This window comes from Tiliqua scincoides, chromosome 5, assembly GCF_035046505.1.
Source record: "Tiliqua scincoides isolate rTilSci1 chromosome 5, rTilSci1.hap2, whole genome shotgun sequence".
Classification (NCBI taxonomy): domain Eukaryota; kingdom Metazoa; phylum Chordata; class Lepidosauria; order Squamata; family Scincidae; genus Tiliqua; species Tiliqua scincoides.
Window position 1 is genome coordinate 1,136,088 of NC_089825.1, and position 27,990 is coordinate 1,164,077.

Sequence of the window (27,990 nt, forward strand, 5' to 3'; positions counted from 1 at the left end):
AGAGAAAACAAGCAGAAACAGGAACAACAGGGCCCAGGCCTGGAGAGAAGCTTCCTCGGAAAAAGGGATAAGTCTCCTTACCAGGGATTAGAGGAAAGTGTGCTTTGGAGGAATGAGACGGCTCCTCCAGAGAGGCCTGCGTAGCACCGGTTGAGCTTGATTTTATCTCGCTTGACAAGCCTCCCAAAGTCACAAGCAGCCTCTGCGCTGATGGGGTACTCAGCACTCAGCCTGGGAAGAGAGAGGAAGCGTTTCAGAAAGCGGTTCGTTTTGCTCTTTCCTTGCCGTAAGCACTTCCTGAGCCTGCCTCATTTCTAGCTGATTCTTCTTCCCATCTGACAGATGAAGCTTCCAGTCTGGGGCCAAGGAGGCAGGGCAGGGAAACAAGAGCCCTGCCATTGCCATTGCCACCACCACTAGGCCATGAGATTCCGCTGGAGGTGCCCTGCTGTGCGCTTTGCGGAGGTAGCTGGTCATAAGAACATAACTTCATGTGCAGCAAGTCTGCCGTGAGAAAGAGGAGGAGGAGGAGGAAGAGAAGGCTGAAGGGGCTCCAGAGTTGTCCAGGCTAAGCTGAAGCACTTGACCAGACAGGCCCAGTAGAAGCTGTGCAAACAGGGCAGCAGCAGGTTGGGCTCCTCGAAGAGATGCAAGTCAGGCTTACCTCCAGTTGCGCATGCAACAGCAGAGAGGATCCAGGCGAGGGTTTAGACAGGATTAGGCTGACAATCACTTCTTCCCTAAACTACAAAACCTAAAACACAACAGCCTTTCCTCATGAGGGAGCAGCCTTTCCTCCTAACCAATCATTTCAGCTGCCCTCTGCTAAGCTTTTTCCAGCTCTGTGTCCTTTTTGAGGTGTAGTGAAGGATGCAAGCTTCCAAATATGGCCACGCTATAAGGTGTATAAGGGCAATATAATAATTTAAGCTATGATGCACATACAGCAAAATGCTATGGGAATGAGGTGGGCGAGCCCAGAAGTCCAGAAGAAGATGGCGGTGGGAGACGCTACATCCAAATATACCTTACAGGACTGGTGTCTGCAAGCAGAGGATCAACACAGTGGAGAAAGGTCTGGGTTAGAATAATTCTCTTTGATATGCTGAATTTCTGCTTGCAGGGCAGGTCTTTCGTGTGCCTCTCACTGGCAGCCCAGTGAGCCGCTCCACTCTGCCTTTGTCACCAAGAAAGTGGGCAGGAGTTTTGCTTTTCTACTTGGAGTGACTGTTTATTCCTTCTTGACTTGGAGATATTGGAGATATTAGAGTTTCAAGAACTGGGTTAAGCTGAGAAGCAGCAACTCTCTTCAAGCCATCTGTCATTAGAAATTGTCAGTGGAGGGAAAGGGGTTTATGGAGACAGTTACGTTTTTATCTGTCTAGACATTCCTAGACCATCTTTCCACTTTCAAAAAGTCAACAAGATGGCTCCAGTTTTAGTTTACATCGCAATCCCATCCACTTTTCTCTTCACAGAGAAAGAGGGTGAATCCCTGCAGGAGTGGAGGAACACAGTGATCTCCAGGTGAAGCAACAGAATCCTGATGCAGTTTGGATTCCAAACCTTCCTGGTAGTTCATTTTCAAATGTACTGTATTTATCAGACTTTCAATTAATTACTACTCTCTCTCTCTCTCTCTCTCTCTCTCACACACACACACACACACACACACACACACACACACACACAGATACAACTTACATGATGAAAGCTGTTACTCCAACAGCCCAGATGTCACTCTGTGGGACAGCTCCTTTGTTGGACAGAAGTTCCGAAGCTGAGAAGAGATATTTCTGTTAGTGGTTCCAGAGAGTACTGGATGGATTTGGATTTGGAAATGCATTTGGAAGCAATGGATTTGTAGCACCTTACATTAATCCACTGCAGCTGTAACAGGGCAACCAATTCCCATGAGAAGCTGGGAAGATGGACTCAGGGCACATTACGTACTGGTTTCTCCAGAAACTTGTGAGCTTGTGGTTATCTCTTGCTTGTATCAACCTGGTCAATAATTACCTGCTGCACCTATGTGATAGGATGCTTCCAAGCAATATTTTCTCTCTAGACTGGCAGAATGGGCAGCAAAATGGCAGATGCGCTTCAATGTCAGTAAGTGTAAAGTCATGCACATTGGGGCAGAAAATCAAAACTTTAGATATAGGCTGATGGGTTCTGAGCTGTCTGTGACAGATCAGGAGAGAGATCTTGGGGTGGTGGTGGGCAGGTCGATGAAAGTGTCGACCCAATGTGCTGCGGCAGTGAAGAAGGCCAATTCTATGCTTGGGATCATTAGGAAGGGTATTGAGAACAAAACGGCTAGTATTATAATGCCGTTGTACAAATCTATGGTAAGGCCACACCTGGAGTATTGTGTCCAGTTCTGGTCGCCGCATCACAAAAAAGACATAGTGGAAATGGAAAAGGTGCAAAAGAGAGCGACTAAGATGATTACGGGGCTGGGGCACCTTCCTTATGAGGAAAGGCTACGGCGTTTGGGCCTCTTCAGCCTAGAAAAGAGACGCTTGAGGGGGGACATGATTGAGACATACAAAATTATGCAGGGGATGGACAGAGTGGATAGGGAGATGCTCTTTACACTCTCACATAATACCAGAACCAGGGGACATCCACTCAAATTGAGTGTTGGGCGGGTTAGGACAGACAAAAGAAAATATTTCTTTACTCAGCATGTGGTCGGTCTGTGGAACTCCTTGCCACAGGATGTGGTGCTGGCGTCTAGCCTAGACACCTTTAAAAGGGGATTGGACAAGTTTCTGGAGGAAAAAATCCATTACGGGGTACAAGCCATGATGTGTATGCACAACCTCCAGATTTTAGAAATCGGTTAAGTCAGAATGCCAAATGTAGGGGAGGGCACCAGGATGAGGTCTCTTGTTATCTGGTGTGCTCCCTGGGGCATTTGGTGGGCGGCTGTGAGATACAGGAAGCTGGACTAGATGGGCCTATGGCCTGATCCAGTGGGGCTGTTCTTATGTTCATCCTGTTGCCAGTTGGCCTCTCCTTGCAAATTCTGATGAAGTAAACAAGTAGCCCATAATATAACCCATCTTGTGGTGAACTTAGCTTGTTGCTCTCAGGCCCTGTTAGATGCTGGCAGGCTGCATACCCATTGAGTTGCCTGAAAATTGAGTTGCAGGTCTTCTTGCTGTCTGGTGTGCTCCCTGGGGCATTTGTTGGGCCGCTGTGAGATACAGGAAGCTGGACTAGATGGGCCTATGGCCTGATCCAGTGGGGCTGTTCTTATGTTCTTAACTACAATTCCCAGAAGGCCTTGCAGGTCTCTTGTTATCTGGTGTGCTCCCTGGGGCATTTGGTGGGCCGCTGTGAGATACAGGAAGCTGGACTAGATGTGCCTATGGCCTGATCCAGTGGGGCTGTTCTTATGTTCTTAAACTACAATTCCCAAGAGGCCTTGCAGGTCTCTTGTTATCTGGTGTGCTCCCTGGGGCATTTGGTGGGCCGCTGTGAGATACAGGAAGGTGGACTAGATGGGCCTATGGCCTGATACAGTGGGGCTGTTCTTATGTTCTTAAACTACAATTCCCAAGAGGCCTTGCAGGTCTCTTGTTATCTGGTGTGCTCCCTGGGGCATTTGGTGGGCCGCTGTGAGATACAGGAAGCTGGACTAGATGGGCCTATGGCCTGATCCTGTAAGGCTGTTCTTATGTTCTTAAAATGCTTCTGTACGTTTTGTGCTCTTAGGCCTTTGTACTCTTTGACCTGACGAACAAAGCTCTTTTATGACAACCTTGGACTAGCTTCTTTCTCTGATCCCAAAGAACTCCAGCCCACAGCCAGGACCCAAAACAGCAGCCCCTTCGAGCCAGAATCAGAACTGGGGGTGGCTCACTCCCTAGGTTTCTAGAAAACTTTGGATGGACTGGCTCTGTCAGGCATGGGCAAGAGGAGCAATCCAATTGAACATGGCCTCCTCCACTGGGAGAGAAAGACCCCCACCCAAGATTTTGTAGGGCAGAGCAAGTCTGAGCAGATAATATTGGATAATATGGACCAATGGCCTGATATTGGCAGTATATGGCTGATTGTTACGTCCCTGGGTTCTCTGTCTGGACCAGATCTTCTGGATCCTTTGTGCAATGCCGGTTGTACACTTACAAGATACCGATGAAGTGGACCCAGCTCACCCATAGTTTCCACGTAGTCTGTGCAGATGTCCAGGGTAATGACTCTGTTTGGTGTGTAAAACTGTGCGTTGCCAAAGTCCAGGAGTTTAAGCAGATTTGGCTCAGTAATAACCATATTCTCAGACCTCAGATCCAAATGCAGGATATTTTGAGCGTGGAGATACTCAACCGCACTGAGAATCTGCCAGAGATAGTCTCTGACCTCCACCTCTGAATAGGACGACCTGGGAAACAGGAACAGGACAATTGGGTCAAACTCTAAAGCTCTTTTACTTCACCTACAGTGTTATATTGTACATCTCCTTTGGATCGCTCTAGCCCAGGAAAGCTCAGAATGTCCTGACTGGAAACAAATCAAAGGCATTTTCAGATAGTGCTGGATCAGTGCAAGAGGAAGCAAATGGAAAATGTGGGGGCTTAAATTAGCTGGAGATACTCTAATCTGCACCAACAGCTGTACTCATCCGGTGCTTTGTAAAATCTGCATAGCTGAGGAATGACAGAATGTCAACATGGATACTCTTAAAATGAGTCATATGCTAGCCCCCCCACACTCTCTTCTAACACTTTGTAGCCAGGAGGAAACTTGGATTTAATGAGTCTGCTCTCACTGCAGCAACAGTTTCAGCTGCTAAACAGTGGGGGTGCAGAAGCTTCTGCCAACAAAGCAATTGTGGGAAGGTGTGGTATGTTTCAATAATTCGCCACTATGTAAAACAGTCTCATAAACACAAATCTGGGAAGGAAGCAGTTTGGCAACAGAGTCCCTGCCTTTCCTATGGCTGGTCCAAGATTCAATTCCTGGCATGCCCAAGTAGGACAGGGAAAGATCCTGTCAGAGATCCACTGCCAATCGATGTTGATTACACAGTGCAGGATGGACCAGAGGTGTGACTCAGTCAAAGGACACTGGTTGTGTGTTCATACCATCTTTACTCTGCAGAAGTGTGAAAGCACGACATGTTTGGCTTTCACTAATCTATGCCATTTCTTCTGAACTGGCTTTTTAGTCACCTGATGTGTGAATTGTTGTAATGCTAAGTATTCCCATGACTGATTGTCACTTGTGTGCTTTTGCTATTTTCCAACTGTATTTGTAAAATGTAAAATATTGGCCAAATATTGAAAGTTGAAGAAATTATTGCAATGCAGGCGGCTCCTTAGATGGAGTTTGTTCCAAGTCACCACCAAGCCCTCATTTGGCATTTCAGGCCACACACCTGCTTCCTAGCAAAGTTCAAACCTGTCACTACAGGGATGGACAGAGAGAGATTCTCTTTTCCGTCTCGCACAACACCAGAACCAGGGGACATCTGCTAAAACTGAGTGTTGGGAGACTAAAGAAAATATTTCTTTACCCAGTGTGTAGTTAGTCTATGGAACTCCTTGACACAGGATGTGGTAATGGCATCTGGCCTAGATGCCTTTAAAAGGGGGTTGGACAGATTTCTGGAGGAAAAGTCCATCACAGCTTACAAGCCGTGATGTGTATGTGCAACCTCCTGATTTTAAAAGGTAGCTACCTCAGAATGCCAGATGCAAGGGAGTGGCACCAGGATGCAGGTGATTTGGGGCAAGACAGATTATATATTCAGGAAAACATATTTCAGGAAGGAGGGGGTCGCAAGGTTTCCACAGTGGATGCAGGTCTAGTTGGCTGACACTGAAGAGAGAGATTTACCTGCCAGCCAAGGAATGAAGCAGCTCAGGCCCAACACAAAGTTCCACGATCAGCACCAGGTGGCGTGGGCTCACGTAGGCTCCCTGCAGCTGCCCGATGTTGGTGTGGTGAAGCTTCCTCAGGACGTGATACTCCTGGAGCACACTTTCCTTGTCCTCTTGCCTGTAGGGGATTATCTTGGCTGCAAGGGGATTTCCACTGAGCTTCTCTCTGCAGTGCTTGATGATGCTGAAGCGTCCTCTGTCCCAAGAAAAACACATGTGAGCCAAATGCCTTTTCTCACTTGGTGGCCTCAGCCCATCTGCTTTGAGAAAACAGCATCCACTGTATGGCACCAAAGCATGTTTATGCTGACGTCATGTGGGAAGGGAAGCTGACACTCTGCCACCACGAGAAAGCCCACTAATGTAGCCCACTCATCTGTTTTCTGACCAGAAAGCTTAAATCTGTTGCCTGCAAAAGGCACTAGGCAAGCAGTATAGACAGTTTCCATCAAGGTCTGCTTCTGCTGCAGAGACAATATATCTTCCCCAAACCTCAAATGACTTTACTTGGCCAGTGGGAAAGTTATTCTCTCCTCAGCACATGAACTGCAGGTGAGAGTATTGCCGGGGGGGGGGGGGATCTATGCTGGTCTAATCCAATTTATGAGTTTTAAGAATTCTTTGAGGGCTCTGTACTCGATATTAGCTCCAGTACAAGCACCGGACTTCTCATTTGGCCTTTCCAATAAAGGCCAAATGAAAACAATGAGATCCAAGAAACTGCAAAGCTGCTCTCCCTTATCTGAAGCTTTGGTGTTGCTTTTAGCTTCCTTCTGTGGACTGAGTGCTCCCACTCTCCCAGCCAGGGCTGGCCTGTCCATGAGCCTGACTAAGCTTTTAAGGTCATCAAAGCTAGTGACCACCACCACTTTCCACAGAAACAACTTCCCTGGTGAAGAAGTTCTCCTGTCAATCAGTTGCATTGAATGACTCAAGTCCATCCCTTCAAAGCTCTCCAAGATCCCACCCTTCATTACCTCCCTGCTATCACATGTCACCATCACACTTTTGCCTGTGATCTTCACAGCTTCATGTCCTCCACCCCCAGTGGTTCTGCCCTTTCTATTTGGAGCTCCTTCCCTGATTACCCTTTACTTCCATCAAATCCCTCCTCAAAACCCAAATTTACACAAAGTCTTTGGCATGACTGCCTTGTCCCTCTATTTTACTACAACTAAGAATGCAGTCCTACACTGTGCTTAAGCTGGCGCAAGTCCCTTGCACCGGCTTCCACGTGTTGCAAACGTGCCATAAAGCATGTTTGTGCTATCATGGCAGTCAGGGAGGCCAGTGCAAGGATGCAAGCCCTGGCAAAGGTAAGTTCGTGCTGGGGACGTGCCACCAGGGCAGAGGTTTGGGGAGAGATGGGGGAGGGCATTTCATGGGTGTTCTGGGGAGGGGGAGGTTGGGCAGTGGATGGACCAGTGGGCAGGCTGGGCTCCGGAGGGGTTGGGACCAGCCTCCGGCACTTAGGCCAGATCCTCACACCCCTCCCACCCAAGCAGCCTCTCCTAACACACGACTGCTTGGATCCATGCCAGTGATTTAACTGGGGAAGATTTTAGTAGCCCCATTGCAATGGCAGGGGCAGTGCTCAGGTTAAGGGGGGAAATATCCTCTTGCCCCAAGTTGTACCACAGCCAGCTTTTCCAACCTTGTGCTGGATACAGCATAGGCCAGCTGGCCTGCCTTTTCCAGCACATGTTAGGACTGGGCTGCCCGAGGTACAATACTCCCTTCCCTTCCCTTCCCTTGTTGTCTTTCTTGTGTTTCAACTTGGAAGTCCTTCATGTCTTTGACTGTAAAGCTCAAGGCACACTGACAATGCTGTCCAAATAGATAAATTTGGACAGAAGCCCTGAAAGCTGGAAATGACTCTTCCTCCGGAGTCCTTCTATTTCTGATCAGAGGGCTGATCCTGCATGTTTGGCGGCTGCCTTGCTAAGGGCAGGGCTTCTTTCTGGATTTGGGTGAAGCAAGAATGAACACTGAGATAAGGTATTAGATTAATATCATGTTGGCATCCTTTAGTCCACAAGACCCTGGTATTGTGCTCTGAATGGTGGTTCTGGAACAGTGTCCTCTCCAGTGCGTGAAGCCTGGGTAAAGTAGGTATGGAGGATAGGCTGTTACCCATGCAGCAAATTCCCCCTCTCCACGTCGCTGAAATGGTCCAATGGAAAGGCAGAGGCCAATGCGGTTGGTTCCAGCGGCATCGCAGGAGTTGCCAGAACGTGACTGTGTTCAGCCATGAACTGCCTCAGGGACTCCGGCTCCGGATTTTGCCTCGAGGTTGACTCCTGAAGCCTTTTCCATAACGGGATGTAGCCACAAGGCAGTGGAGGTTTGGGATCAGAGTTTTCCTTCTCTCAGATGAGCTGCCTTCCCAGGCTGACGAGACCCATCTACCCGGTGGCTGTTTAGTCGCCTCTTACGACAAGAACAGCCAAATTGAGGGCCTATTCTAATCACCAGCCCCTAGGGTGCTTAATAATGGTTTAAGCAGATTAATAATGGTTTATTAAATGTTATAGCACAGAAAGTAAAGCAAAGCAATATCTTCTGTCCCTTCAATCACCGGGAGTCCCTTGGACAGCAACAGAGGACCCCTGCCGGCCAATACTGAGTCTCGTTATTGACCAGCTCTGCAGATGGCCCCTCTGAGTCCGTTGGCGCTCAGTGGTGCACAGAAGGGACGCAAGGTATCGCTTTGCTTCTTTTACTATCTGTGCTGTAACACAGAATAAACCATCATTAGTCTAATGCCTTCTCTCACGGTGTGTCCTTGCTCCATCCAAATCCAGAAAGAACCCTTGCCCAAGGCAGAACATGGGCTAAAAATTACAAGCAACGAAATGAGGCTCCGTACCAAGTTTGAAACGCTATGCAGATGTTCACTGACTTTGTCCACAGTCAACAGAGTGCCTGTGGATGTGCCAGCTTGCCCCACCTCCTCTGAAGCCCTGCTCCCCTCACAGCATTTAGCTGCATAGATAAACTTTGCAAGCATGGAGGAGAGGGGTGGTGTTACGTGAAAATCTCCTTTTCCCTTCCAAGTTGTGATTTTGTATATATATTATGGACTAAGATATCATACAGGCCAAGCAAACAAGCCCAATTTCCAAAAACCTGGTAGAAGTCACAAGTTTGCAAAGCTCACGGTGATTACATCCCCTCCTCCAGTCAAGGAATGTCTCCTGATTATGCAAAGCAAGCATGCACCTCTGGTGGAAGAAGTCTATTGTTCTATTGTGTAGCTTTATCACTCTTAAGCTCCTTATGCAAACTCTTAGCCAGTCATGGCTTATACCCAGTCTTCATGTTCTTGCATGCTTCACGTGTCCTACTGTGTATACTGAGCATGTGCACAGCTCTGGGAAACTTCCGGTCATTCTAGGTCAGCTTCCAGGTCAGACACAACCCTTTAAGAGAAAGCTCTGAGCACATGGCTCTCTCTCTCTCTCTCTCTCTGGCTGCCCTCCCAAGGGAGTGGTCCTTCACGGGACTCTCCCCTTCCCTACTGCTCCCCGGGACAGGTAATTATCCTGCATTTCTGAAATTCCTTCCCTTCTTCCCTATCTATTCCTCCCTTCTCCCCCATCTTTAGTTAGCAAACTGGGTTTAGCAGATTAAGGAACCCCTAAAATCCTTCCCTACAACCTATCCGTTTCTGAATTCCTTCTCGGATGCACCAAATACATAGCGCATGCAACCACCATAAAAGCTAGGTACATTTTTCAAGTACTAGGATTCAAGTAGACATATGCTTACCATTTTCCATGTGTATTATGTTTACCTTTGTGTGTTTTTGCAATAAAAATATAATCCTTTGATTGAAAGTTACCTTTCTCCCAGTCTCCTCTTGAAGCTAAACAAGGGATTTCTTTGCTTTACGCTGTCTTGCTATCCAGCCCACGATCCTAAAAGTTTCCAAAAGGCTAATATACTAATTCTCCTAAACAAAACAGCCCTTTTTGGTAACAGTGGCGTTTTGGAGTACAGCAGGGCTAGGGCTTGCTGCTACAGTCTTGGCAGCATCTGCAGCACTCTGCAGTTACAAACACCTGAATATGGCTTCAGTGCCAAGCTTGCCCAATTCCATTTGCTGGAAAAGAGGTGAATGCTTGACTTGACTGTGGTAGATGGACCGCAGTGCCTGTTCTGGGCACTTGTGGGTTTCTGAGCAGCTGGGCTGAGTATCAGTGACAACATTAGCCCACATGCAGCAGCGCTGCTATCTCCCAGTCTTCGTTTCTTGTCGATGTACCTTCTGATCTCTGTCTGGAAGGCGTAGGTTTGGTGAGTCGGCTGAGCTGGAGCTATCGTTTCGCTGTCCTCTGTATCAGGACACACGAAACCTGTGCGGAGGGAGGAGAAAGGACCAAAACAAGTCATGAGTGCTGAAACAGGAGGCTTTTGCTGACCCAATGCATATCTACAACATTTCCTTTCGTGTGGGAGATGAGATGAGACTAAGCAGCAATCAATATCATAAGCAGTCACAGAACTGGTCTGAGCTACTCAACCACACCTGAAGCATGAGACTCCTGCAGGTTTCTGCTTATAAAAGCTTTCTGGGTGCTTGCGTAGAACCAGAAACTGGGAGGGTGGATGTGCGGCAGTGGTGAAGAAGGCCAATTCCATGCTTGGGATCATTTGAAAAGGTACTGAGAATAAAACAGCAAATATTATGCTGCTGTTGCCTTTGACTAGCCTAAAGGCAGCATGAGGTTCGTTACCCGGAGTGCTACATCCCCATTTAACACTCCGAGGGAAGGTATAGCAGAATGTTCATTATTTCAAACATAGATAAGCAAAGACAAAGGGTCCTGGAAAATTCCATCCCTGCCACACTCAAACATCCCCTTTACCCCTCCTATTAGTTGTTACTTTGGCAAGATAACGCAGACCAGCTCTGTCTGGTCTTCAAGGACTAGGGCGCTAGAGAGCCAGGCACTGGGTCAGAGTGGCTCACAGTTTCTTGCTAACAAGCATTTTAGGACCAGAGTCAGAACTGATGTTAAAACAGCATTACTTTGGCCAGAGATTAGTGAGAGCTCTTGGCTCACGGCACCAATGCCATTCATTGTACAAATCGATGGTAAGGCCACACCTGGAGTATTGTGTCCAGTTCTGGTCGCTATATCTCAAAATGGATATAGTGGAGATGGAAAAGGTGCAAAAGAGAGCGACTAAGAGGATTACGGGGCTGGGGCAACTTCCTTATGAGGAAAGGCTACGGCGTTTAGGCCTCTTCAGACTAGAAAAGAGACGCCTGAGGGGGGACATGATTGAGACATACAAAATTATGCAGGGGATGGATAAAGTGGACAGGGGGTGTTCTTTTCCCTCTCACATGAAACCTGAACCAGGGAACATCCACTATAATTAAGTGTTGGGAGAGTTCGAAGAGACAAAATGTTTGTTTACCCAGTGTGTAGATAGTCTGAGGAACGCCTTGCCACAGGATGTGGTGATGGCATCTGTTTACAATCGAGCAGCAGACAGTTGGATCAGGAAGTGGTGCGCAGGCCCTCTGGCCTAGCAGAAGCAGCTGCAGAACTGGCCTGAGCGAGGCACAGCTTCTGCCAACATGCTGAGAAGTCAGAGCTCCCCACTCCCACAGCTGCCTCACCTCTCTCTGATGAAGCTGCTGCAGATGGCCCGGGGACTATCTGGGTTCAGTCTGAGGGCGCAATCCTACCCTGCACTGGAACTGGCAAGCTAAGATAGGGGCCCAAGGCAGTTTAGCCAGAGGCAAGGGGACATTTTTCCCCTTACTCCTGAGTAAGGCACCTTTTCCCCTAGGGATCTTCTTCAACTTGCACCACCTCCTGAGGTGGCAAAAGTCCAAGGAGAGCGGAGTGGCTTAAAGCTGCTCCGATCTCCCAGGAACAGGGGTTGGGATCCGGGATAACTGCTGGATCCCAGCCAAGCGCCCCGCTCCCTTCCTGCCCGTCCCCTGAGCTGCCCACTGCCCGCCCTCCCCCTGCCCTGAAACGCCTCCCTCCCGCCCACCCCAGAGCCTTGCGTCGGCCCAGCCAGGTTGACACAAGCCTCGCGGAGGAAGCTGCCATGGAGGCTGAATTCAGCTTCCTTGTGTTGGTGCACCTCCGTGTGCTGACAAGGTTTACTCCTAAGGAGACACAAACATGCTTTACGGCAAATGTGCCTGTTATGATATATGCCCCAGGCCTATAGTGAATTTACAGGCTGGATAGGGCAAGGCTGGATCCTGATGTCTTGGCCTGCATATATGCAGTGTAGCCCAGGTGCATCATGGGATTGGCTGATGCAACAGGGCACAGCAGGGATGATGCAACACCCTGCAATGCCATGTCACCAGACAATGAGTCATGCAGTCACCAGATCCTAGCCCGCCTGTCATTGGCCAGTGCCAATATATACTGCAGCTTGTGCAAGCTGCTGTGTGGGAGATGCTATGTGGAGTGTCTGCGGGAAGCTATGTCGGTAGAGTTGGCGATCTGAGAGTTGAGAAAAGTGCTCCCTTTGCTGTTCGCTTGCTGAGCTGCCTTTGCACTGTAAATATTGTATATATCTTCAAGTAAAGGACATCTGGTGGCGGAGCACTGCCGTGTCTGCGCCTCGCTATTTACCGGGAGTATCTGCCTGACCTTGAGTCTCTGGAGCTGCGGTGTGGGCTGCATACTGAAAGTATGACAAACGTGCTTTACAGCACTCATTTTCAGGATTGCACCCTTAGATGTGAAGACAGACACTTAGGAGATGCGCCCGCGAGAGTGCAGAAGGGTTTGTCCATGTGCGTGGGCCTCCCCAAAGGGACATTAGCGGCTAGGACAGTGCTTTGGTGCTCCTTCTCAGCCTAGCTGTGTTGCTTTGGAGCACTCCTTTCCATGGAGGAGGAAAGACAAACATGCAAACAGAAGGAAGGATTCAAGGGCTGAAGAAAAGGACAGAAGCAACAAGCGAACTGCCCTTGGGGCTAAAAGTATTTTTCAAAGTCAGATGTTAATCAAGGCTTAAATTGGGGAAGAGGGAGCTCCAGGAGCTCTCTCCATTTGGAGATCATGTTGATACCTGCTTCATCGTCTTCACCAATTTTCACCTTGGCAGATGGGTTGCTGTATGGACCCACACCCGCTTTGCTGACACATGCAATCCGGAAGGAGCACACCAGGCCCCGAGGGAGATTCTCAGCAGTGTAGCAGCAATCAGAGATGTCACTGGCCAGAGTCTTCCATTCTCCATCTATGCCAATTAAAGAGCAGGAGAAAGATTGAACTTGGATCCCTGTGCACCAGACATAACAATTCCAATGGATTTTTGATAGGATATGCTTGGTTTCCAACCAAGGAGTATCCAGCAGGGGTGCTATTTGGGGGTGGGGGATGGAACAAGGTCCACATGGTATTACCAACACTCAATCAATTTTGATTTGTATATGCTGAAATTTTAAAAGCTCTGCAGGTGGTGGTGCCATCTCCCCCCATCACATTGGAGATTCCAGGGATCTCTCATGTGCTGTCCCTGTTTCCTCAAAGCGGTTTCCTTGAAAGTATCCTCACCGAGTCAAAATTTTCAAATTCTGAACATACCCCTCCTGAACAGAACACATCCATTCTTAAAATATATCCCTCCAAAGGATGAGAGATCCCAGACAAAGAACTGGGACAAGGGTGCCATTACAGAGAGCTTCAAGAAAGCTTGTGTGCTGAAGAAACTCCAGGGCAATATGAGTGCAACTGCAATATCAGTGATCATCTTTTCCTTTCCTGTTATGGCCCCTTGTCAAACATATTTTGCAGGATTTGAAGCATCATGCAAGACCTGTTCGATCACAGCCTTTAGCAGATCAGGAAAATAAACACTTGTACATTGACTCTCTATATCACCTGTGTCTCAGGTGAAAATACAAAACAAAATCATCTGTAAAATCACAGCCTGACGCAATGGCACTTGTACCATGGCAATGGACTAACTGGACTCCATTAAAACTGTACTGTTTGGTTTGGGACTAAGGCAATATTGCAAAAGTGTTTCCGAAACAGATGACAATGTATGAAATCCATGCCTCCAAAGACATTAGACTGAAAAGAGCCCATTCTTACAAGAAAGAGTGAAACCTGGAATCAGAAGGAGATACAGCTGAGCTCCTCTTTACCTTCTTTCTTGATCAGTACAGTGTAGCTCACAGGTGTGTGCAGTTCCACTGGCTTCCATTCCAGTTCCACTCCATCTTCAAAAACCTCAACAATATCAGGAGAAGGTGGATTGGAAGGTGCCTCTGAAAGAAGGGAAGACAAACTTATATCTGTTTCTGGTAGAATAAGGCTTGTCCACATGACACACCAAGAAACCTATACTAGTTTAACTGTATGGCTTTCCCTTAAGAATTATAGTTTTGCGAGGGACTGGGTGACACTGAACCTTCCAGGTCTTTCAGGCACTGGGCGATATTGAACCTTCTAGTCTTTCCAGGGATCTCTGGGAAGAGGACATGTTTATTAAATGAATTTAAGAGACTGCCACCTCAGGCCCCAATCCTATCCAAATTTCCAGCACTGGGGCAGCTGCTATGCAGCCCCGAGGTAAGGGAACAAATGTTCCCATACCTTGAGGAGGCCTCCAAGACCCCAACACAGGAAGCAGTGCGTACCCTATAGATGCAGCAGCATCGGCATTGGAAAATTGGACAGGATTGGGCCCTCTCTCTTCTTGGTTTTCCTCCCAGATCCTTCAGAGCAGCTGAGAAGGTCATCCTGTTTGATTTCAGCACCAGGTAAAGTAGTAGCCCCAGAGAGACCATCTCAGTGGCTACTCCAAGGCTATGCTTATAGCTCTTTACCTCTGGAGACCCACCAAAATGTTTGAGGCCGAGGTTAAAAAAATAGACATTACAAGAGTATGCTTTGGGTTAGCAAGCTTTTAAAAAAAAATTCAGTAAATAGACTTCCATTTCCTCAACTTCCCCTCCTTTGTGGATTTGGATCAATGAGCGGAAGGGGGGAGCGGACCTTCTGCCCTGCTATGATCCCAATCTACAAATCAACCTCTGTTGCCCTTCAAATGCACAGTTGCTATTTGTCTTGGGGAAAAAGTTCATAACTGTACCAATGGGAGATTTTTTCCTCCCTAGTTGTGGGGGATGGGGATCCAGACTGGGACTATGGTGGGAGCAGAGGGTTAAGCTCACTTCCCTACATGGCATGGCTCTGATCCACAGGGAGACCCAATCTGGCTGCTGCTTAGTGAACAGAAGACAAGCACCCGAACCAAAATCGTATGCAGCAACCAAGGTCTAGTTTGACCCTGAGGACCAGGTTCTCTGTAATTTTTAAACTGTAAATAGCCATTTGTGCAGGTCTGTGTGTGGTTAAACCCAGTGCTATTTTACCTGCTTTCCTGATTATGCAGGAGGTGGAAACTGTGCCCTGGGAGTTGGCAGCTACACATGCGTAAGTGCCAAAATCATCTGACGTGGCCGCCAGTATTGTCAACAGCTGAAAGTGCTTCAGTGTGGATGATATCAGTACCCGGTCTTTGCTGCAGATAGCTGTCCCATCTAGAGAAATACAAAGCCAAAGACAGCTGGATCAACTTTGGTTGGATCTCAGGATGGGAATTAAGGGTATAGGTTGTGCCCCTGAGTGGGCTTCCACTTGGAATACAAGGCCCAAGAGCTTCAAGACAGCGGTGCCAATGCCCAGAGAATATGAAGGAGCTCTCCTTTTGAGCAGCTCACTTCCAACCATCCCTCTGCACATCAGAGACCAGGACAGTTCACACAGTGAGGAAGCCCCGGTGTCTGAACTCAGGCACAGGCCAGCAGCCTCATTTGCTGACTGCCATCCTTGTCTCATTGCTTCATTTCTGCATGGATGTTGAGGGAAGGGGAGGGGGTTATGGAAGGTGGACAGCAGTTCATCAAGGCCATTCCCAGCCCCCATTCCCCCCCCATTCCTATAGGCTCTCCCTCTTTGTGAGGCATCACAAGTAATCAGGTTCAGAGTTTAACTCACCTTTAAACCACTGTACGTGAGGAGATGAATGGACAGATGTCCGGCAGGACAGTGTGACGGACTGTCCTAAGGCGATGGTTTGATCAGTCAGTTCTTCCACAAAAGAAGGTGCTGAAAAACAGCAGGAGGAGGGGGGCACTTTTTCAGAACATGGAACCAATGCAGAAGGCCAGAATGCATCAACACTCAAAACAAGTTCGTCTCGACTTTTCTAGTATATATTTCTTTTCTAAATGAATTACATTCCATTAGGCGTCTATACAGTGGCGTCACTAGGGTTCGTGTCACCCGGTGCAGGATGCCAGCGCATCACCCCCCATGCAGTGGGCAGGGCAACACCCCAGGTGGTGGGGCGTGGTAATGTACCATCACTCCGCCGCCACTGGTTCTTTGGCCGTACCTTTTGACAGAACAAAGATAGAACACATTCTGCATGAAATTACGCATTGATTGATATTTAACATGACGGTATTATTCTTCCAAATTATGATTTTAGTGATTTTGGTCACTAGTGGTGTCACACCACCCACACGGGTGTCAACTTACTAGCACCTTAATGCAGCAGTTCTCAAACTTTTAGCACTGGGACCCACTTTTTAGAATGGCAATCTGTTCAGGACCCACCAGAAGTGATGTCATGGTGAAAGTGACATCATCAGGCAAATTAAAATAAATAAGTGTAAATAATTAAAGTAAAACAAATAATTAAAAAAGTGGCCCTGCATTTTTTTTGTTGGGAGTTGCCAATAGCATGCTGAGGGGACTGAAAATGGGATGTGATTACCCTTGCTAATTGGGTAAGAGGCACTTTTTCAAGTGGGTCCTCCTCTTTTTAGCAGAGGAAGAGTAACTGGCCCACCTCACCCCAGCAGTGTCTGTTCTGGTAGCTGTCTGCTGGTATTCTTTTGCATCTTTTTAGATTGTGAGCCCTTTTGGGACAGGGAGCCATTTAGTTATTTGATTTTTCTCTGTAAACCGCTTTGTGAACTTTAGTTGAAAAGCGGTATATAAATACTGTCAATAATAATTAATAATAATGAGGTCATGTGGGAGAAGAAGGGGCTATAGCACGTTGCCCTGCCATGACTCTGTTCCTAACTTCATCCTGCATGCAGGACCCTATTGGAAAACATCCACTGAAGGCCAATGGAACTGCAGTGGAGAGAAAGTTCTACTACCTGCCCGCCCCCCCACTATGGCTTCACTCTGCTTTAGCCCTCCTGTACACTATTTACAAAAGACCCCAAACACAGGCCATGTTGCATTTTCCTTGTGTCATCTGGTCTGGCTTTTGCCGGTACAAGGGTTCTATCACACGACTGGTTCACAGTTTTCAAACTACAGTTTCCCAGGCTCTGACCGTTTGAGGCAAAGCCTAACACCTGTCTAGGCAAAACTGTACCTTTCTCCTTTGTTCTGAGGCTTGGAAGTGTGAATGAAGGGAATGCTGATTTCTTCTTCAGATTTCCAGAAGCTTCCGTCAAGGCTGCTCTCTCTTGTGAGTCACCCCTCCTCCCCTCGGAGCCTGTGGAAAAGGAGTTAAGAGCCATTGGAAACACCTCTAAATTGGGCTAGCTTGCAATAGCTAAGTCAGCCTGGTAAATGCTTTAATATGAATGCTTTTGTTGGGCATTTTATTCATTGGCTCCTGATCCTGAGTCCTTCAGAGAAGGGCAGCCTTAACACTGATATGACCACTTGGGCTGTTGGAAAAGGAGCATAAAAATAGCACATGTAAGCAAATGAATTCTTAGACAGACAGATAAAGCAAGAAGCTGCGCTACTCCATCATTGTCAGCTCCCCTGTATTATTATTATTTATTGAATTTCGCATAGTCAGATAGGTGTTATTGACTGGCTTGTTTTAGACTTCAAGTCCTTCCCAAGGGCCTGGGATGCCTGACTTTTATCATATTTTGATGCTATAAATACTGCTGCAAAATGTAAGCTGTTCCCAGCAGAGCTGTTTTTTTTTTTTTTTTTTTTTGTAGTTGGTGGATGGTAATTTCTGTGGCCCCTGTGCTGTTCAGGTGCTTTTCAAGGTGTTTTGGAATAGCACCGAGGGCGCCAGTCACCACTGGGATTACTCTGGTCTTCTCCTGTCACAAACTTTCTATTTGCAAATCTCTGTATTTTGTTATTTTCTCCAGTCGTTTTTCTTCCGCTCTGCTATCACCTGGTATTGCTATATCAATTATTTTTATTTGCTTTTCTTTCTTCTTGACAGCAGTTATGTCTGGTGTATAAATGTTTATCTGTTTGTATAATAATAATAATAATAATAATAATAATAATAATAATAATAATAATTTTCCAACAAAATCATTTATCCTAAAGCACTTTACAGAGAAAATCAAGACCCAGAACCAAAACCTTACCATCTCTGCTTTCCTGATCAGGGGATGGCTTCCTCGACAACATTCTTGACATGTGGGTGACTGACGCTTTCATCTTCTGCTTTAGACTTTGCTCCACCAGCTCCACAGACTGAGATCTGACAAACGGTTTGGCCAAAGGCCCCAACCAGCTTTGCAAAGAGCTCCTCCGCTTGCCAGTGGTGTCTGCAACAAGCCCATACATTTGCTGAGCCCCAACAGGTATGTCACCTTCTGAATCAGACCTTTTCCCCATTCGTGGTACTTTGGCTTCTTTGAACTCTGTTGCCGACTCAGGGACGGCTCTCTCTTCATCACTGGGGGCCTCCCTCGTGGCATCACTTTGCAGGTTATCATCCCTGATGCATATTTTTTTATCCTGATGCAAATGAGATTTAAACCCTGGTAACAACTTTGCCTTTTCACCCAGAGGCCTTTTGCTGGGCAGTTTCTCTGGAGCCTTTCTGAAGCTGAGGAACTCAAATGGGTAATATGCAATGTCATAGAGTTCATGCAGGTTGAGAAAGGCAGGTTCCACCTCAGAGATGTCAAATTTTGCTGTCTTACTGTCAGGACGAGGCATGTCATCAAGGTCTTGAATTTGCACTAAAGCAATTTCGTACATTCGGTCATGTGCTTGGCTACCAGAGTAATAGTAAGATCCGCTCTCAAAACCAGAAGTCATCCTGGTTCTCTTACTCAGGAAAGGTGCCATACTGAAATAGTCTTCTTCTCCAGGATAGATGACATCTGCCTCTGAAGGATCAGCTAAACCAATTCCCCCTTCTCTTTTTCCTCTTCGTATAAGATACCTGGTTGTTGGTTTTACTCCTTTCCCAAGTGGCTCTTGGTAGAACATTTCCCTGGGTGGGGAGACATGCCTTTGGGATCCCTCTTGACCAGAAACCGACTCTGCTAGAACATTCATTTCTTTTGACAGGCAAACCATCTCATCAACTAAGTGCTCTAGAGCTTCAGCCTCTATGTCAGTGTAAGCAGAATACTGCTGGTATATGTCTTCCCTGATTCTTTCTTCACAAATGAAAGCTGGCATTTCCTTTCCAGTAGCCAGTCTTTCTCCTCCAGAGCCTGAAAATGGTGAAATGCCTGGAACAGATGGTCCTTGGGCCTTCAAGGAAACAGACTTAACCTCCCTGGGACCACGTGGCAGATGGTGAAGGAGCTCTTGATTTACAGCTTCAGAGGTTGGTGCGAGGCCTGTTTGGGTTTGTGGAGGCTTTAAAATAGGCTGACTTTTGAACTTTGGGACAACAGAAGTCAGTCCACCTTGTACTGAAGGTTTCTCATGTCCAGGTTCCTGATCTTTACCTGCAGAAAGAAGACCTGGAACTGCCTTTAAAGACGTTAAGGTAGGTTGTGCCTGTCCTTCAAAATCACCAGGCCTCCTTGCTACTGGAACAAAAGATTTCTGGGGTAGATGTTTAAGGGGTTCTCCCTCAGAAATCAACATGTGGGCATTTTCTGCTTGTTGAGGGTGGCTTTTAGCTTCACTGAAAATGGAGGACTTTGGAGATAATTCCTTTTGGCTTTCTCTCTGAGGCACGGGTGCGGAGGCAACTTCTACTTGAGAAGCAGATTCGATACTAGGACTGGCACTTCTCAGGACACTAGAGACCAGGTCACCGTAAGCATAAGACTGCTGGCTCCCTCTCTCAGAGACCGGAGCAGGCGTAGCTGCTAAGTGCACAGGACCCTGGCCTTCTAGAGCAGACGGCTCTGTCTCACTCTGCGTGGGAAGTGTTTGAGGTAGAAACTGCTGGCTTTCTCCTCCAGAGACCGACACTGGAGAAATAACCTGGCCTTCCCCCTCCAATACAGCAGATCTTGTCAAACCAGGCGCTGTTGGTTTCTGAGGAGGAATTTTCTGGTCTTGCCCTCCAGGGATGAATACAGCAGAAGGGACTGTTTGTGAGATAGGAACACTTGGACTTTTACCTTCCAAGACAGCAGATATCATTTCTGGAGAAACGGAAGCCTTCTGGTATGAAAGTGAATGGTCTTTGTCAACTGCCACAGCCGGTAGGATTCCTGGGCTCTTACCCTTCACCTCGCCCTGACCAGGAGGCAACTGGTCCCCACTTTTAACTGTCCCTTGAATAGGGACAGGCTTTAGAAGAACAAAACTTTCATCCCGTGGAACTCCAGGTCCTTCTTTGCTCTGGATAGGAGTCCATTTTGCCTCCTCAGAAAGAGCTTTTTCCCTCTTGCCGGTCAAAATGGAGCTTTCCCCCTTGGAAAGTCCAGGGAACACACCCCTGTCCAGGGGAGTTTGGGGCAACCTGTGGAGCTGCTCTTCCTGACTTTCACTCTTTGGGGATAAGGTTGAGGCTGAATCTGATTCCTGAGCAGGCAGAAACAAGCCTTCACCTCCTGGAACAGGGGCCTCCATGGGAGGCAGTTTGGGTTTCTGAAGTAAACCCTCTTCTTTTCCTAGCCTCTGAGTTGAAATCAAGGCTTTACCTTGCTGCTGAGCAGCAAAAAGTGAGCTTTTCCCATCACCAAATTGTTCTGAGGGCACAGGCAGGTCCTCCTCTCCAGCCTTTTTTGAGTCTTCCTGTGCAGGAGCCTTTTCAGAGCCACCCTTGCTGAGAGCTTCAGAAACAGGACACTCCTGGGCCGCTTCTGCAGCACTGCCCTGGGCAAGCGGTTCGCTTTCTTCTTCCTCAATGTACTGCTCCCCAGCAAAGTTTGCAGCTCTGATCCTGTATTCATCCAGTGAACGGCTCCTGCTGGGAACTTGGAAAGTGACTCGTGGTGATTTCTGGGCAGTGTCAAAAGACGCTGATTTGGTCAAGGGCCCCACCCCCGTTTCTCTGAACAGTCCAGTTTCTTCATCACCAGATGCTCCTCCTTCCTCCCCAAATTCAAACTGCTCTAGAAGGGGTTCCCGCAGACCGCTTAAAGCTGATTTAGAATACCCAGCTTTCTTGTAGGTTCTCTTTGCTCTTTCCAACTGCTTCCTATGCTCTTTGCCTGGTGATGAAGGCACATTTGCAAGTGTCTCTGGTGGCTGACTGTAGAATGTGCTTTTTATGACACTGTGTCTGGGGACACATCCTGGAGACCGTCCTGCTTCATCTCCAGCTTTTTCTATGTTACCTTCTTCAGGTAGCAACGAACGCGTTTTCTCTTGTGATGAAATCGAGATTGCAGCACCTGCCTTTTGCCCCAAAGGCATTAGTTCTTCACTGTCTTGCCCTGGCTTCTCCCCCAGTTCCCTTATCCCTGAAGCCTGCTTATTTCTTGTGGATTTGATTGATGGTAGCAAGCCTTTGGAGTGCTTAACCTCAGCTGTGAATTCTGAATTGTCTGGGTAATCTGACCCCCCAAGAACAGACAAGTGGAGTTCTGGTGTAACAAAGTGTCTTTTCCCTGGGGAGAATGAAATTTCATTATCTGAAGATGATCCACTGGTGCTAGATGAGCTGCTCTCTTCCACCAGGTGCCGGGATATGCCGAGAGAGGTGTTTTTGTGAGCTTTCTCCAGGATTTCTGGGATGGGTCTCATCACCAACACAGATTTATAGCTCATAAGAGAACGCTATATATTGAAGAAAAACACAATAAAGACTGATTAAACAACTGAGAGGAAAACATAATGCTCTTTACTTTGGAAGAGAGAGAGGGAAGAATGGCAGGCCTGAATGTTCCCATCCAGCCCCTGCAGCCAGACAGTTTTATTGAGGGCATATACATTTTGAAGTAAGGCCCATGAAGTCCAGTTTGTCAGATTCTCAGGAAAGTGTACACAGTGCAATCTACTCTTGCAAGACTCCTCTTGCATGCCATAAAAGGAACCCCCCGCCACCATAACAAGACATTTCCAGAAGGTGGTTTGAGGAGCTTCTGGGGAGGGGGGGAGGTTTAATCCATATACCTGTTGCCTGCTTTGAAATTTGTAGGTTTCTTTCTAAATACAGCAACTGCTCAGTAAATCAGTGGCTAAACAGTAGGATTCTCTGATGTTTGATCTCACACTGGGCCTCATTACACATTATATTTTTAGGGGTACCCCTAAGATATTTAAAGTTAGCATCTAAAAATGTCATGTGATAACCAGTCAGTAGGAAACATGTTATCAGAGAAGAATACTTGTCAGAGAGATGGGATTTTCTGAGGCTTCTTAGTAAGCCCAGAGCAGCTGTATTCAACCCGGGTGCCATGAAAGGTCCACAGCTGTACAGTGCGCGTTTGGAGCACAGCAGATGAAAATAGCTGAAACACTCTTCTGGGTTCTGTGGCTCTGTTTCTAGGGCAACTGGCTGTATAACAAATTGTCTGTCCCTCCCCCACCATTGGCTCTGTAAGATAGAGAGGCAGAGGCTCTGCCAGTGGATGAAGTTGGCAACCTTCAGTCTCGAAAGACTATGGCATCGCGCTCTGAAAGGTGGTTCTGGAACAGCGTCTAGTGTGGCTGAAAAGGCTGATTCGGGAGTGACAATCCCTTCCACACTGGGAGCAAGTGCAGTCTGTCCCTGGTCTGTCTCCCTGGCTATGGGCCTTCCTTCTTTGCCTCTTAGCCTCAGACTGTTGGCCAAGTGTCTCTTCAAACTGGGAAAGGCCATGTTGCACAGCCTGCCTCCAAGCAGGCCGCTCAGAGGCCAGGGTTTCCCACTTGTTGAGGTCACTCCTAAGGCCTTCAGATCCCTCTTGCAGATGTCCTTGTATCGCAGCTGTGGTCTACCTGTAGGGCGCTTTCCTTGCACGAGTTCTCCATAGAGGAGATCCTTTGGGATCCGGCCATCATCCATTCTCACGACATGACTGAGCCAACGCAGGCATCTCTGTTTCAGTAGTGCATACATGCTAGGGATTCCAGCACGTTCCAGGACTGTGTTGTTTGGAACTTTGTCCTGCCAGGTGATGCCGAGAATACGTTGGAGGCAGCGCATGTGGAAAGCATTCAGTTTCCTCTCCTGTTGTGAGTGAAGAGTCCATGACTCACTGCAGTACAGAAGTGTACTTAGGACGCAAGCTCTGTAGACCTGGATCTTGGTATGTTCCGTCAGCTTCTTGTTGGACCAGACTCTCTTTGTGAGTCTGGAAAACGTGGTAGCTGCTTTACCGATGTGCTTGTTTAGCTCGGTATCGAGAGAAAGAGTGTCGGAGATCGTTGAGCCAAGGTACACAAAGTCATGGACAACCTCCAGTTCATGCGCAGAGATTGTAATGCAGGGAGGTGAGTCCACATCCTGAACCATGACCTGTGTTTTCTTCAGGCTGATTGTCAGTCCAAAATCTTGGCAGGCCTTGCTAAAACGATCCATGAGCTGCTGGAGATCTTTGGCAGAGTGGGTAGTGACAGCTGCATCGTTGGCAAAGAGGAAGTCACGCAGACATTTCAGCTGGACTTTGGACTTTGCTCTCAGTCTGGAGAGGTTGAAGAGCTTTCCATCTGATCTGGTCCGGAGATAGATGCCTTCTGTTGTAGTTCCAAAGGCCTGCTTCAGCAGGACAGCGAAGAAGATCCCAAACAAGGTTGGTGCAAGAACACAGCCCTGCTTCATTACTACAGAGAGTTGCCCTAGAAACAGAGCCACAGAACCCAGAAGAGTCTCCTGGAAGCCAGAAATGACATCACAAGAGGCAAAGACTATAGAGAAGACCATAGTGTGCTTTGAGGAGAAAAATGTTGAAAATTGCCAAACAGGAGACTGCTGTGCACTGGATAACAGCCTCCCCTGCACAACCAGAGCTTACCATTCCGTGAGGGAGGCTGCCATTGTTACCGCCGATTTACCTCCATGTTCACTCCATCCAGCTGCATCTCCCGGAAATCCTGGTGCAGGGCCTGCTTGGGTGACAGAATGTGGAAGCGGCTCAGCAGAGCAAACATGGGGGGGGGGGGGGAGAGACAGGCGGTGACAATGGCAGCCTTCTCCATAGAGTGGTAAACTCTGTTCATGCAGGGGAAGGGTTAGCGAGAGTGCTGGATCCAGCCCATATGCCACAGTTTGGAGCACCTTGATGGTTAAAAACCTGGGTGTGTTGTGGCATGAAATAGCCCTTTGAGACAGTGCCAACTCTGACATGAAAGACTTTCATTGCATAAATTGGCCACCAATGAAGGTGGTGAGGAAATTCCGGAGATAAGCAGAAGAGATGAAACACTTGAATGCCTGGTGTCTTGTCTAGTCTTTGCAGTAGCAAACAAACAGGCTGTGCGACTCTCTCAAAAGTAAACATCTTTCAAAACAGCACTACTATACTGACCTGCCACTTGCTTCGAGAGACAAAGAATCTGAGTTGCTTCGTATCTATAAAACGAGCTTCTTCAAGTGGGAGATGATGCTGTAAAGAAAAAAAAAGCAGGAGAATCACATTAATATAAGCAGATGAACCTGAAATGAATGTTGTGTCATATTTGGCGGGGAAATGAACTTCTTTTTCAATGCCCTCAAAATAAAACCCTTGCACTGATGCACTGAGCTGAAGCACTGAAAGAGAGACTCCACAGGCCTTCAGCAACTGTGGGGTGAAACTGTAGGGCTGGCATCAACATTTTGGAAAAAAGTGAACTACAATGCAAATATTAATTAAAACGCATACAATCAGACATTAAAAATTACCCAAGCCAGATCTCAGGCAGAGAGAGGGTTTGCCCAGCCCTGCTAATGTTTTTTAGTATCTGATTGAATGATCAGAGGAATGAAGGCCCTGCCAATAACCATCAACACTTACCACAAACCACCTGTGGGAGAGACAATCCATTGCACTAGGCCTCGCCCTGTGAACAGAGTAAAACATGCTTCAGCTTGTAAATTCTAGTATAACTTTATATTCCAGCATCACATTTTAACACCAGGGCCATGTGGAAAGAATCCACAAATTGGAAGTGGTAATGTGGCAACTGATAATCCCCCAATTCACTGGTGTACAGAGACTGCGCCCGCGGGCTGTATTTGAACCCTCCATGTCTACCTTTCCCTCGACCTGCCTCCATCTTCCACTGCCTTGTCCAATCTCTGCCCCCACTGTACTTGGTATATCCCTACTCTGGTCTACCCCTGCTGTGGGTGCCTTATGGGGTCTAAAAGCTGGAGAAGTGACAGCTTCACACACACACAGAGCTTGTGTGTGGCTTTATTGGGAAATGTCAAAAAGTATACTCACTCTGGAGACCGCTGTAGTATCTTTCTGATAAAATCCTTTGCTTCTTCGCTCAAATGAGCAAACTCAGGAATATCCCACGAAATTGTCCCATTCTGAATGTTAAGCAGGGTTACTCTGTCATTCTCCCCGGCAAATGGAGATTTGCAAGTCAAACTATTGGTTTTAAAAAGATGAACAATTCAATATTTGTCCTTTAGTTCTACCTAAAAACCAAGAGGGATCATCATGGCCCTGATGCTGGCATAACACATGATTTGTACATGTGTGGACCATCACAGATGGTTGGCACTGATTATTTATGGGAGAAGGAAAAAGGAAAAACTGGACTGTTGCTCCAACTTCCAAAAAAAGCAGATTGTAACAACCATCAAAGGACAGTCTATGACGTTCCAGTCTAGCAAGGATGGGCAGACTGGGTGCTGGACACAGCTTTTTAACTTCATGCAGGAAACATCTCCATACATGGATCTCAGTCTAAAAGCGACATAAGTCTGTTTTTACATGTGGATGAGCCTTCTGGGTGCTACAGGTCTTTGAAAGTGTAACATCCCAGGAAACACTGCATTTTCCTCACATTTTTTTAAAAAATCCTTGTTCCTAACACAAATAAAAGGTTCAGTTCACTGAGACTGAAAAGCTGAGGAAGGAGGAGTTCAAGGGGATTTTTTAGTAGAATGTCCGAAATGTCTGAAATATGGCCATCTCTTGTGAAACCAATGAGGTAGACCTGTTAGATTAAGAGAGTCAAAGGCAGCTGGTCACGGCCACCTGGTCACATCTGTCCTTTGTGAACCTTATGCTATTGAAGTTAGAGGTTAAACTAGACATGCACTGGCAGATCCAAGTATTTAAGCCCAAATCTGTGAGAACCACATAGAAAGAGGAGCGGCCTCTCCCACTGCCTGTGGCTTATGTTCCAGCAGTCTGCCTCCCATCCCAAGCTGATTTTCTTCTTGGTCAAGCTCTGATTCCAGGGTGAGTTGGCAAAAATGCCAGTGAGGAAGGGCTGACTTCAGGGGAGGAAGCCATAGGTATGGAGAGGGTTCAGCTCCTCTCACCCATACACCCTTTCCTGTTAAAATCAGACCGCCGCCCCTTTCCGTGTGACTGGGGCAGATCCAGGTTTAAACACTTGCATCTGTGACTATTAAGGGTAGTTTGGCTGTGTGCTGCCTTAACAGAACCTTCTTAAGGGGCAAGGAACAGGCTGAGATCATTTCCATCTCTTGGATTGTATTCATGTGGCCATAAGGGGGAGGCCATGGTTCTTCTCTTTTCTTCCTTGTATTACACCAAAAGCTTATCATTAATCATCACCAGCACCACGTAAGGTGATAATTCAGAATTTCCCTGAGAAGGTTATAATGGGATCTTGTCATGAATATGTACATGTTAGGCCTAGGTTGGCAGTAGAAGCCTGGACCACACTAAGACAATGCAACTGAGAAGTTGCTAGCAGCTCCTAGCTGCAAGAATGTGAGTAAATAAACAAAAAGATTGTTGTCTCTCCTTTGCTGGCCAGAAAGGACAGACAACAAAAATTACAACCCATTGGAATGTTTAGTACCTTAGTAGAAAGAGAAGTGCCTGATCAAGCGTGATGGAGTGCAGCTGTGGATCTCCAGTTGGGAGGGGAAAGAACTAGGAGGGGCTAGCAACCAGGTCAACTTTAAGAAGGTTCTGTCCTCAAAGGTTTCTGATTGGACAGTCTAAATAGTATGAAGTCACCTCAGTACTATTAGCAAAGGAAGTATAAGAATGAGTGCCCGGGGGTGTGTGTGCGTGCCTTCTTGGACAGAGTTTTTTGGTGCAACATCCTGCACGTGTATGAGCTCCATTGTCCATCGTGGGCACCTGGCCTCATAGGTAGCCCTGGAGCTAAAAGATCTACAAGAGTAACTGACCCAGGTGAGAGATAGGGATTAATAGAGATAGCCAGCTAGCTTTATTATTTTATTGCTGATATGTTTCCTAGATGTTTATGCCTCTAGCATTTCCTGCCTTACTATAACCTTATGTACTTAATAAACTAAAATATCTTTTAGTAAGTTGTTTCATTGTCTGTGGGGGACAAAGGTTCAGAATCCTGCCTAGCCGTTCAGCAAGCTACCAAGTGCTCATTAAGGTCTAGTAACTTGAGGACTGAAGCTTTAATTGGAGAAAGAGCTCAGTGCCTGCAAGGGATAGAATTAAGCCTAGAGGGTCTCAGTGTCCCTGGACCGAGGCACTGGCACATACAGGGTGGTGGCAGTACTACTGAGCAGAGGGGCCTTGAGGTTTCGAGAACCAAGAACTCTGAACACCCCAAACCCCCCTAAGTTTGCGACAGGCCTTACGGTCAATCTGCTTACCTTAAATAGCTAATAACTCCAACAGGCCTGCAGAAAAAGAGAATAGGACTTGTAATACAAAAAAAAATTTTTTAGTTCCACAAAGTTTGTGGACATAATTCTGTAAGCTTCCTTTAGTGCCCTTGACTGTGGTAGAAAGGCCATAAATGAATGAATGAATGATCTTATCACTATTATGGGATAATAATCTAAAATAACCATATGGTTGAGCCTGTCTGGATGCAGTGCCGTAGCT

At 47.1% G+C, this 27,990-nt stretch overlaps 1 protein-coding gene across 1 annotated transcript in view; it reads right to left on the bottom strand.

Moving 5' to 3' along the window:
- The window catches only part of OBSCN (obscurin, cytoskeletal calmodulin and titin-interacting RhoGEF), a 210,209-nt gene that overhangs the window by 3,522 nt on the left and 178,697 nt on the right, over window positions 1-27,990 (bottom strand). Inside the window, exons 93-107 of the mRNA XM_066627017.1 lie at window positions 27,756-27,782; window positions 25,405-25,557; window positions 24,973-25,018; window positions 24,505-24,582; window positions 18,274-21,832; window positions 17,298-17,420; window positions 15,896-16,006; window positions 15,271-15,438; window positions 14,038-14,160; window positions 12,954-13,124; window positions 10,162-10,252; window positions 5,851-6,090; window positions 4,170-4,393; window positions 1,705-1,780; window positions 82-231 (exon numbers count right to left, since the gene is read on the bottom strand). Of these exons, the coding sequence (XP_066483114.1) occupies window positions 82-231; window positions 1,705-1,780; window positions 4,170-4,393; window positions 5,851-6,090; window positions 10,162-10,252; window positions 12,954-13,124; window positions 14,038-14,160; window positions 15,271-15,438; window positions 15,896-16,006; window positions 17,298-17,420; window positions 18,274-21,832; window positions 24,505-24,582; window positions 24,973-25,018; window positions 25,405-25,557; window positions 27,756-27,782 (5,340 nt within the window). The remainder of the gene's footprint in view (window positions 1-81; window positions 232-1,704; window positions 1,781-4,169; window positions 4,394-5,850; window positions 6,091-10,161; window positions 10,253-12,953; window positions 13,125-14,037; window positions 14,161-15,270; window positions 15,439-15,895; window positions 16,007-17,297; window positions 17,421-18,273; window positions 21,833-24,504; window positions 24,583-24,972; window positions 25,019-25,404; window positions 25,558-27,755; window positions 27,783-27,990) is intronic.